The sequence below is a fragment of the Meleagris gallopavo genome, chromosome 1 (assembly GCF_905368555.1).
Source record: "Meleagris gallopavo chromosome 1, MGAL_WU_HG_1.1, whole genome shotgun sequence".
NCBI lineage: Eukaryota > Metazoa > Chordata > Aves > Galliformes > Phasianidae > Meleagris > Meleagris gallopavo.
In genome coordinates, this window is record NC_139404.1 from 77,219,133 (window position 1) to 77,231,375 (window position 12,243).

A 12,243-nucleotide genomic window follows, 5' to 3' on the forward strand; every position below is an offset into this window, starting at 1 on the left:
CAAGATAAAGCTTTAAAGCTGCACTTCATAAGCTAAAAAGCCAAAGCTTATCAAAGCAAATAACACTTGTATAATTATATTTTAAATATTATTTTAACTTTATATTAACTTTGTATTATTTATATTTATATTTATGTTAACTTTATTTTTATAACTTTATGTTAAATATTATGTTAATGTTAACTTTCTGCATCAAAAGCCTGATTGATGATTATGGATCACAGCAATATGCTAGTAGTTAAAAAGCAACAAAACTGGAATTGAGACAGTAGTGGCGTACTTAGTCACCTACAGGACTTGTGCTGTGCTCTGTCATGTCCAAAATGTTCTAAGTATCAGCGGAAAAAAGTTCCATATGTATTTCTAAAAAATCCATAACATCACTATGAAATTTCTGTATCAAAACCATATATTGTTTTTGAGCAAGCTGGCAGCAAATAAATTTTCAGACTCGTTTTTATGGCAAATAAGCCTGCCTCCAGCTTTCAAATGCAATGCTCCTGATGGTCCTGATTCCTACAGTATTTTAACATCAGTCTTCAATGCCAAGAAATCAAGGCCCAAAGAACAATGCTATCAGTTTCAAAATCATATTTTAAATCATAAAATCTAGTGTACTTTTAAATGAAACAAAGTGTCTATGTTTGATTCAATTTGTAGCAATGCCACTTAAAATCCAACAAAAACAAAAAAATACTTAAGATTGAACTGTTTCGATGCGACCGTCGAATAACACCTATGGAGTCTAGGGGAGTTTGAGGATAGACCTGCAACCTGGGACTGCTTAGTACAGAGAAGACTCGAGGGAATCTCATCAATGTATATAAATGCCTGAGGGGAGGATTCAGTGCAGGTAGAGCCAGGCTCTTCTCAGTGGTGTCCAGTGCCAGGCAATGGACACAAACTGGTGCTCCTCTGACCACCACAAAGCCCTTCTGTGCTGTACAGATGACTCAAGTATTGAAAGTCTGCAACGAGGTTTCCCCAAAGCCTTCTCTTCTCAAAGCTGAATTAGTCCACCTCCCTCAACCTTTCTTCATAGGAGAAGTACTCCAGCCTCAGGTCATCTTCCTGGCCCTCCTTTAGACCTACTTCAACAACTTCACGTCTTTCTAACATTGAGGGGCCTCAGGCCCGGATGGCCCCACTTCAGGTCGAGCCTCACAAGGACAGAGCAAAGGAGGACAAACACTTCCCTCCTTCTGCTGGCCACCCCTCTTTAGGTGGAGCCCATGTAGTTGGTTTTCTGGGCTGCAAGTACACGCTGCTGGCTCATGTCCAGCTTTTCATCCACCAGGATCCCCAAGTCCTTCTCCACAGAGCTGCTCTCAAGGACTTCTTCTCCCATTCAGTAATGGGGAGTTGTTTGTATTTTGGGGTTGTCCTGACCCAAGAGCAACATCTTGCTCTTGGTCTTGTTAGATCTCATTAGGTTCAACAAGATCTCCAGAAGCTACCTGGATGTGGCCCTGGCACTCTGTTCTACATGTTCCTGTTGAAGTAGGGATTGGATCAGATGGACCCAGAGGGACCTGACAACACCAACTATTCTATGATTTTGTGATTCCTTGATGTAGACTCAAACCTCTTTACTCACCTTGTAAGCCAGACCCCATAAAGCTGGTCTTCCAATGAAAACGCATTTTGCTCCCAATGCCAGTGCTTTCAACACGTCGCTTCCTTTCCGTATACCACCATCTAAATAAACTTCAACTCTGCCTCGTACTGCCTCCACAACTTCAACCAGAGCATCTATCTGGAAAGAAGAAGTCATTTGCAACTTAGTCTCATCTTTCGAGTTCAAGACAAAGAGGTAATATCCCACACAGACAGACAAGTATACTAGAACAGAATAAGCTCTCAAAATGAAATATGGAAATGCATCATAAATAACTCAGTACCAAAAACTGTACAATATAGTGCTTGTCCTTGCTTTTTTTGCCAGATAGTTTTGTTCATATGGACATTCTTTGCTAGCACTTCTGATATGTGAAAAAGTAACATTTTCATTTGATTTTGGTGTTGGGTTTTTTTGAGATTTAAACAATACATTTCAATAGAAATAATATTTTTTAGTATTTTACTTTCATTTGAGACAATGATGAATTATACAATTGTAAGAAGAGTGTTAGACTTCTCTCTACAACTGTCTAAATTGCCAAACTCACATTTCATCCCAATCCTACTGATCACCCGTAGAAAACATCCTGAAAACCCATAAAGCAGCTATGAAGGATTTCATTAGCTATGCAGTACAGTCAATATACTGTTTCCTTCAGACTACGTCTCTTGATTCCCTGATGTCTTTTCTGCAGTGCTAGGCTGGTAGCACAGAGCAGTACCATGCAGAGAACTGGTCCTGGTCTCAAGGGCACTATCACAGTGGCATGACCTTGCACAAAACGCAATTAACTCTCCACAGCAAACTCAAAGATCTCTTTTCTTCAGTCTCTTATACTCTCTTCATTGATTCTCATCTTCTTAATGAAAGCAGCTACAATTAAGATCACTAAATAGATTTTTCCAATTGGTCGTCACTTTTCAGAATTTCAAGCTGAAAATTTTGGGGCTGAAATTTTCTAAGAGTAGCTCACCAAGAGCACTGGCAGTAGCCTCTGTTGCCAGATTTGGAACCAGAGGAGTGCTGAACTAAATGTCTACTGTTTTGTCTGTGCATATAAGAAAATTTACATGGACATCATTTCCATTATTATGCCTATAACATTTAGAAAAATTATTTATTATTATCGTCGTCGACATAAAAGAGAATTTCCTGGCACTAGTTTTATTTTACAGAGGAAAACAAAACAAAACAACTACAACAACAACAACAACAACAACAAAAAACTGGAAGAATATGATACTGTGCAATACAGACATGTAAATTAAGAACAGTTGGAAAATGGAAACCAAATTAAAGCAGTGAAGTATACATAAGTCCAAAAAACTATTATTTCTTTGTACAGGTTAAAAAGTGGGAGAATTTTTCTCTGGATAAATTACTCTTTTTTTTTTTTTCTTTTCTTTTTCTTTTTTTTTTTTTCTTTTTTTTTTTTTTCCCCCTGGCTTCATGAAGTCAGGATTCCTATTTAGACCCGAGTTTACAAATATGCAAACAGATCTCTCACTAAATCTAGTTGCACTGTTTGTGCATATTTTGGCATATGTGAACAATGAGAGTACATTATTCTCTCATTTACACATTTTTGGTTCCAGAGCTTTGTTTTATTTTTGATGCAGTTTAAGAAGAACATGTGTGCAGTTCATCAGCTCATGATGAAAATTTTTATTAAATTAAGCCAGCAGTTTTGCTACAGTAATGGGAGGTCAGTGATGATTAAAGACCCTTCCTGAGACACTGAGGAAATGCTTGAGTAGGCAGCCCATGTCAAGGCAAGCACCTCAGTTGTTTAAATCTATAGTACATCTGCATATGTCTGCAGATGTGCAACACACAAATCTACCAGAAGCATATTTAGTAAGATTTGTGTGCCAGTACCCGACTTAGCACAAATGTGCACACAATACTCATGGGACATCCATTTTCTCACTTACAGTGGCAGGTGCTCCATCCAGTTGCCTTCCACCATGGTTGGACACGATAATTCCCTGAACTCCATGCCTCACTGCGAGCTCTGCATCTTCTTTTGTCAAGATCCCTTTGATGACAATGGGCAGGTGAGTCAGGCTCCGCAGCCAGTAGATATCATCCCAGGTGACCGAAGGATCCAGGCTGTTGGGTGGCAGTCCGTACTCAGATCGGTCATTTCCCTACAGCAGTGAAACAGAACAAAACCTCATCTGAACTGTAACAACACAGAGACTTGAAGTCTTCCCCTGCCCTAGAAGAGATTAGTTAAACCTCTAGCAATCATGTTTAACAGTGTCGTAAAGCGTGCATTTCTAGGTGACAACAATGAGGATGAAAATCAGTGTCTCTGAGGAAGCTGCACTGGGATCTTAGAGCCAGTAGTCAGGCTGGCAGGAGGTCAAGCTAGAAAGCTGCAGAAAAAGGAGGAGAGAAGCTATGTCCAAGACGCAGCAGATACCGAAGAAGCAGTTACCCAGTGGTTTTGTCTCATGTGGTGCACACCAGCACAAGGAATGAAAGAAGGAAATCATTTCACAAACCTCAAAGGCTCCCTCTAAGTTCTTCAGTTTCATGTGGGGAGGAAGTTGGAAGCCATTACGGATATCAATGCGCCTTTTGCCAGTGTAGGGCAGATCCGCAGTGAGGACGAGGCCCTGGAAACCCAAGGCCTCTGCTTGTTGGACCAATTGCCTAGAGACTGCCCTGTTGCGGTGGATGTAGAGCTGGAACCACCGAAAGCCACCAGGAGCAGCTGCAGTGATCTCTTCCAGCGAGCAGGTAGAGTAGGTGCTGGCAATGTAACAGGTGCCCATCGCTTTGGCCGCTTTGTGAGGTATTGAAAAATAATCAGAATGAAGGTCACTTGAGCATCGCTGCCAGACAATGGCTATGATTTTCTGTTTGTACATTGTTTACAGGGAAAACCTGAACTCCTGTTGTTTGTATATCCTACCAAAGATAAAGGTCTGCCAGCTGGCAAATACATCTCAGACATTAAAAACAGCTGACTTTGCCACATGCTGTTGTAGGATCACATTTAGGGAATTAAGGTAAATTACCAACTGTTGCTTTCATTTCTCAAACTTAGTACAAGGGAAGTGATTGTTCTCCTCTGCTCTGCCCTGGTGAGGATCCATCTGCAGTACTGCATCCAGACCTGGATCTCCCAGTGCAGGAAGGATTAGGAGTCATTGGAGCAGGTCCAGAGAAGGGCCATGAAGATGATTAGAGGGCTGGAGCACCTCTCCTATGAGGAAAGGCTAAGGGAGCTGGGCTTGATCATCCTGGAGAATAGAAGGCTATGAGGAGAGCTCATTGTGGCCTTCCAGTGCATAAAAGGATGATTTTTACACAACCTGATAGTGATAAGAAAACAAGAGTAGTATTAAACTAAAAGTGGGGAGATTTAGCTTAGATGTTAGGGAGAAATTCTTTACTCAGAACATTCTGAGGCACTGGCAAAAGCTGCCCAGAGAAGCTATGGGTGCCCCATCCCCAAAGGTATTCAAGGCCAGGTTGGATGGCCCTGCCCAGCCTGACCAGAAGGTGTCCATGTCCTGAGCAGGGGGGATTGGAAAGGGATGATTTTTAAATATCCCTTTTGACTTAAGACATTCTATGATTCTATGACTTAAGTAATTTTTTTAAAAAACAGGGCCTTCATCCTCATGTCTGCTTCCTTGTAGCAATGCACGTACGAATGCTCTCAGTGTACACAGAAATGCACATAGGAAAAAAAACACACTTGTTACTCTCCAAACTTAACATATGATTAGGCTGAGAGGCCCTGCTTTTCTCCAAGGCTGACATTGTTCTGATAGGCACCAAGGAATATACAGGCTGAGTCTTGTCCATCACTTTATGTCCTATCTGAAGCCCCTGACACTGAAGACCTGCGTGGCCCTTTGGTGTAGCCCAACGTGTCCACAGTCTCTGACTCAGAGGCAATATAGGGTTGATCTGGTAACAGTGGCAGCTGAAGAAGTGCAGCAATACATGGCTTCTCATGCACTCTGTGGTCATTCATAAACAAGGGTGAAATAAGGTTTGCCCTTTGGAATCTGAGCACTTTGCTCAGTCATACTTCAAACTATCCTAACAGCTTCTCACCTGTGAATCTGGAAAAACGTTGTTTTATTGTATTGTATTGTATTGTATTTCACATCACATTTGCTACATGATAGCAAAGCAGAAGAGTACCTCTGGCTGTGCTTTTCTCTCCATCAGGCCATGCTAGTTGGTGGAAGCCAGTCGGGGCAATTCCTACTGGAAAGCTGATTTCGGTCCCCAAGATTTTAGTCCTAGTGTCCAGCATAGATACATCTCGCAGCATACGTGGTCTAAAACGAATCCTGCAAGGCAATAGAAATAAAGCACCCTTCAGGATGGTAGTTGCCTGGTGGTTTCTCTGCTTTTGAAGCTCTATAGAAACCAGGTCTACTTTCACCTATTGAAATGCAGCAATCAGAGCTAATAAAGAAATGAGCATATAAAAAGGCCCTTAATCCTTTTTCTTGCCAATTCAGCTAGCACTTCTGCCACTACCACCTGTCATTAATCCCATACTCTTGCCCACTGGTCACAGTACTTCATTTTTACACTCCCACTTCAGACTGCCACGGTTTACCTTCCTTGTTCTGCTATTGTCCATCTCACAGATTATTTCTACTTGCAGCCAGGTCCCAGGTCTCTGTCTTTCACTTAGCAATCATGCCTGTACTCATTGTACATTGTACCTGACCTCAGTGTCCACAGCATATTTTCCAAATCTCTCACTACTTGCATGTCGGCTTCCTGCAATTGGCCCCATGCTATACATTGCATCACATTCTGTTGTAGCCACACATTCCCTTTCCTGTCATACCATATCAAACACACCACACCATTTGCCTGCATCCTCAACATCCCTTGTGTCTTATGCAATTTGAGCCTTATGGAGACTAGCATCATAGCATACAGCATACATTATTCAGATAAGGGCAAGCAAGGTGTTAGGAATCTTTGCGTATGAAATCCAAATTCTTGTACATGAACGTAGTTTAAAAGTTTCCAGAACGACACCACCACTTCTTCCCCCAAAATTACCTTTTGTATGCCAGGATGTTTTCATCTCTGGTGCTACACTCATCTGCTCCCGCTGCAAAGAAATCCCAAGCAATCTTAGGTAAATATTTTTCTGCATAAGCTTCAAAGTCCAACAGACACACCATAGCCATTGCACAGAGATGTTCTGGAAATCCTGGAGAAAAGAATAACATGGAAATTAGATTCTTGAACTGTTATTCTCTCTTCCAGAAACACCAGTGTCTTTAATGAAAACCTTGGTCCCCTTCCTTTCTATTTGATCTTCTGTGCCAAATACATAACTGGCAAGGGACAGACATCACACACCACATGCTGGTCAGCAATATATTTGGCTGACTTATAAACGCCCTGTTGCCCTAATAGTCAGGAAGCATTCCTATTGGGAATAAAGAGCATGACTGAGGCAGCTCTCATGATCAGGATTATCTTGAGGTAGTACTGCTTCACTTGACACTGGCCCCTGAACACATTTAATTCATCCACATAACATCCTAAATATCCTATACTTGTATCCCAAAATACTGACGAGATTGCTCTTATGCAAGCTTAGAGTCCCAAGGTGACATGTTGAGTTTGCTCTGATCTTTTTTGAAAAATAAGCCCAAAATGACATAAAGGCCTGCTTAGTTGTCACAGAATTGTGGCAGAGTTAGCAAAAATAAGGGACTTAAGTCAGCTAATCCAACCTCCCACACAAAATGATTTTGAAAGATATATCTGAGTCATCAAGATACATCTGCTTGCTGAACTTGGTCTGTGGTATGTTCTGTCTCCCACACACAATCATTTACATGGCTGATACTTATTTGGGCATTTCCTAAAATGTAAAGTCTTAATCTTGCAAGTGTGATGACCTCGAGAAGCTCCACAAAATTACAGGAGCTAAGAGCAGACTCCGGTCCTTCGCCTGTTGAGATTCCTCTTGAATCAGAACTTCTTTCCAACTCCTGTTATCCCTTATTCAGGCTATGATTACCCAGTACAAATAACTATTTTATCTAATTGCAGGCAAATCTTGCTATCTGTCCTCTGCCCTACTATAGAGAAAGCTGGCAGATGCAGACATAAGGGTAGGAAGAAGCTTGCATCTTTATGCCTCTCTTTATTCTGTCTTAATGTACACAAGCCTAAAAGAGGACACTTGAAGTCCCTTGCTATTTTAAGACACAGCAGTTAACTAATTTTGTCATAAATTCCATCTTAAAACTATCTGGATTATTTATTCCAATAATTCTCCTCAAAGGCAGTCCCATAATATCATTTGCTGGATTCCCTCAGGATGGCTGCCTGACCAAACAATTAGTTATGGAGAGCAGTGACTAAGTGCAAGCCCATAAAATTCAGAAGCATGTAAATACAGAGTCTACATCTATCCTGCTCCAGCATGAACGCATTGCAAAACTATGTCCAGACACACTGTCAAGGTCATAGCTGGGGAAAAAACACAAAGTATTTTCTACAGATCTTTGGTTCTCTTTTGTAACAAATACCTTCTGGTCTGCATTGCATACTAGAGCACAGATACGCACTAGAAAGGGAGCATACAAAATTCAGACAATCTTAGCACTCACAAAAACCAAATTCCACAACAGGAAAAATAATTCTAAGTATTGCAGTTGATGTTTCAGGGAACAGAAGAGACATTGTGTGGCCCAGATGTCTCAGCAAACTAGCAGAAGTGCTGACTATTAAATGCCTGCACTTACATACTTGTGATCTAGCCAGGTCTAAAAACTATGCAAATTCACATTTTAGCCAACTGTACCCACATGCAAGGAAACATGTAAAGAGCATAAGACAAAATCAGTCTTCTGTATTGTTTGTTGCAGTTACTTCCATGGCTCTGATTAAATAGGTATTATTCAAGGCATACAAAAGCATGAAGTTTTAAAACACCTGTGGTTTTGATCTGATTTCTCTACAAACCCACAGGAAAAAGTAAATATCCTAGTTTCCAGATTAGCCTCCCACAGCAGATTATCAGGTCTGCAAGCTTCACCAAAACCCATCTCGTGATTCTGAGGTTATGCGTTCCTAAGGTATAGTTGTAGATTCATTATATTCACCCAACCTGTAACGGATGTATCTCATTGACTGAGATACCAGTGTGTACACTTGAAAATTAGGGCTTAATTCTCTGCTATCAAGAAGTCAAAGATAGGAAATCCCTGGAAGAAGCAGCCTGACTGATTTCTTCAGTGTTGTTTCGTCTCTCCTGGCAGGTATCTGGTGTCAGGTGGTGAAAGTCTCCCAAGCCATCTCCATAAGTTTTCATGACATTCAACCACAGCTGACAGCACTAGATTTCATGTACCATATATCTTGATATACCACAAAACACACATCATGATTTTTACTCTTCCTGTGCTTAGGAAGGCCAAAATCAGGAAGCACAAAAGATAAATCAAGCAGAATAAATGGGAATTTTAAGCAACCCAGACCCAATCCTTGCTGTCTCTCATTTAAGACTTACGTTGGGTTTTAGAGAGAGCAGCGGTGAGATCCTCTGTTTCAAGGCAGCTTGCAAACAGGATGTTGAGAAGGCCTTTTCAGTGAGCTTCTAATTTTTCTGTTGTCAATAAGCAACCACAAGAGATTAAAGCTCAATCCTGCAATAAACTTTGTACTGTTTGTATAACACCAATGTTTTGTTGCCAGATCATTCCAAAAAAAAAAAAAAAGAGCTTCACTTTGTCTACATAGCAATTGCCTGGGAAGCAGTGCTGGAGCTGTGCCCTTCAGCAGTGGCTGAGAGCTGTGCATTCCCCTAGGGATGTAACAGTATTTCTGCACAGATTTGTTGTGTTTACCTGCTCATGACCAACAAAAGCTTTGTTTTCAAGTCTGCAGGTAATTTGCTCCTATATGTGCTATATACACCACTCAAGAAGATAATCCACAGACTGGGCAAATGGTTACAGCCTGCAGCTACAGAGCCTTGAATCTTTACCCCAACATGTGGAGGAGACATTTTTTGCTTCCTACAGTACAGAATCATAGAATAGTTTGGGTTGATCTGTAAAGATCATCTAGTCTAACTCCCCTTCAATCAACAGGGAATAAGGAAAGTAGCCTGCCTTCTACCATTTTTACACTCTCGTGACCCACTTGCAGTCCCCCTGGCTTTGTTCTCCCAGCCACCTCCAGGAGTTCTGTTTGTCCTCTCTCTTCCCGTGCCTGGGAACTGGTGAGCCTTCTCTGTGCTTCCCTCCCCCTCTGTTGCTGAGCAATACAAACCAGCTCTGAAGTGCCAGCAGATTTATGATATTGACTTAAATTTGCGAGATATGAAAAGTAAACATTGGGCAGTTTTGTTTGTCCTTCATTGTTTTTTAGTGTTTTGGATTCATGTTTTCAATTCTTCCATGAAAGTGTGAGAGCTTGAAACTTACATTTTTACTAACTGAAAACTGAGGTGCTTTTTTTTCCCCATAAGCATGTGATACCAGGTGCAGAAATTGAAGCAGAGTATTGTACAAACATTCCTTAAGTCCTACCAGCCTTATCCTCCCAGCCCAACCAGCACAGCAGAGGCAGTGAGTGAGCCAAAGGATGGGGAGAACAGCGGGCTGAGCAGCACTGCAGCCTCAGGGGCTGCTGTGATCCAGAATTGCAGATCTAATTCCAACACCACGGCACCATTTCTACAGCTGAAGTGAATATTTATTCTGCTATGAGAGGTATTCCGGGTGCTCTATCCAAACTCTACTATGCATGATAATCCAGGCCATTGTGTTTTAAAGCCTTTTTTAAAATCCTGCCTTTGGAGCTTTGAACAGCACTGTGAAGCTTCTGGCATTCAGTACCAATAGACTTATTACAGTTGAGACAAGATCCACGCTTAGCCTGAGTGCCAGCGAGCATCTCGTTTTGTATTCCTGTCCAGGAAAATCCACTTAGTGTGACATTCAGCATGACTTCTGGAGGAAAACAAACAAACAAACAAACAAAAAACCCACCGTCTGTAGTTCCAAGGCACTGAAAAATGCGCGCCTGGGAAGAAAAGTCCTGTGACCTCTTCTTTCCACTAGATGTCAGCCTTGGGTCATATATATATCAAAACATGCTGGTAAAAACAAAAAGAGACCATCAGTACTTTACGGCCTGCCAGGCACTGCGGCCTCAAGACTGATAGAATCATTCCATGAGACTGCCTGCTAATATGCTTGGAAATATCTTTGTTTTAGGCTTGGAAATCCTCGTTCTCTTTGTTTTCTTCTTAACATTTTCTGATCCACAGTGCAGCAATAAATGTAGCTACATCTGGTCTGGCCTGATTTTCATTTCAGACTACAAGTGATCTGTGAGGCCCTCGGTCATATTCGTCACCGTGCTGATCTCAGTTCCCCTCTCCTCTAGGGATGCAGATTGCAGCCAATTTACCAAACCATAAAGTTTATAGTCTCTTGGTTATCGTAACTTTGCATGAATTAAAGGTTGTTTGTAGCCATTGTACTTTGGTTCCGAATCTCTACTTTTGTACTGTGACTTTTAGGAGATGGTACATCTGGACGTATTTATTTCTTTCAACAATGGACTCAGTTCAAAATAGCATAGACTCCTTGTCCCATAAGTAGCATTTTCTGTGATGCTTCTGATTTATCTGGGAAGCTCTAAAGTTCTAAGGAAATCAAAGTTTGCCACAGAGATAATATCTATTATGAGAGCACTTTCTATATAATTGAAAAAAAAGTGGAGAAGTTTTAAAGTTCTGGAGCCTGTTCACTGAAATGCAATAAAAGTCTTTAAAAGACTCACCACAAATTTTACTGGAAGCCTTCCTTGCTTCCTTCTTCAGAGAAGCAAAGAACATAATACAAAATAGTCACACATCTGGTCCAGTCTTGCAGGTAGAGCGTCAAGCAGTCAATGGCCAATGCTTGTTTTTTCCACAGACCTGCACAGCTGGAGTTTTGCAGCTGCTTACTTTTAATAGTAACAGAATCAAAGGCTTGTGAGCCCAAACACAGAGATCCCATGTAAATCTGTGCTCAAATTCCTGCTACAATCACGATGCTCATTACTCTGGTTGGTGATATTTGTTTGCTTTTCACAGATGGCAAATTGCCATGGCTCAAGCTGACATCTATCTCCCTGACATATCCACCAGTGGTGGGGTCAGCTCGGGACTTTACAAGACTTTAGTGAAGGATCTGGGGAAGGATAGAGGAGAAAAATAACTCTAAGTAACATAAACCAGATCACATAGCAGTTTGCATACAGTCACCACTGGTTTTCCTTATCAGATGTATTTCTTGGGCGTATGTCCCATGTTTGGAAGGAAAACTCTTTTTGAGTGCATGTCAGTCAATCAAGGAAACTCTCCCAGAATTAAATATTTAAATAGCCACCCTTCTATTAGAGCTGAAGATAGCAACAAATGTTGTATTCAGAGTCGCCTAGCACTTTTTATTATAAGATCCAGTTTTTGGTTGCTTTTAATTTGGGCTGAATTTTTTTGGGAACGCTTCACTGAAAGCTGGTCAGCAACTTCCAAGAATGAGGTTAGGGAAAAATGGTGATTGGCCTATGCTGAAAATGTCTTGCAGTGATTTCACTGCAGATCA

At 41.2% G+C, this 12,243-nt stretch overlaps 1 protein-coding gene across 1 annotated transcript; it reads right to left on the reverse strand.

Annotated features, from left to right (window-relative positions):
• Positions 1-1,564: 1,564 nt before the first annotated feature.
• HAO2 (hydroxyacid oxidase 2) lies at positions 1,565-9,302 on the reverse strand. The gene is made up of 6 exons (XM_003202690.5): positions 9,150-9,302; positions 6,677-6,830; positions 5,792-5,943; positions 4,132-4,415; positions 3,556-3,771; positions 1,565-1,756 (listed from the first exon to the last, which is right to left on the reverse strand). Exons 2-6 carry the CDS (start codon positions 6,805-6,807, stop codon positions 1,580-1,582), a joined length of 960 nt encoding a protein of 319 aa, XP_003202738.2. The 5' UTR covers positions 6,808-6,830; positions 9,150-9,302; the 3' UTR covers positions 1,565-1,579.
• Positions 9,303-12,243: the final 2,941 nt, after the last annotated feature.

What these genes read in the sequence shown, in the direction of transcription:
- HAO2 (XM_003202690.5), bottom strand. Translation starts at nt 6,807, where the DNA reads ATGGCTATGGTGTGTCTGTTGGACTTTGAAGCTTATGCAGAAAAATAT. An exon ending in ACTTAGAGGGAGCCTTTGAG is followed by an intron (nt 3,772 to 4,131) that starts GTTTGTGAAATG and finishes TCACTGCTGTAG; the next exon opens with GGAAATGACCGATCTGAGTA. An exon ending in TGGATGGAGCACCTGCCACT is followed by an intron (nt 1,757 to 3,555) that starts GTAAGTGAGAAA and finishes TCTTCTTTCCAG; the next exon opens with ATAGATGCTCTGGTTGAAGT.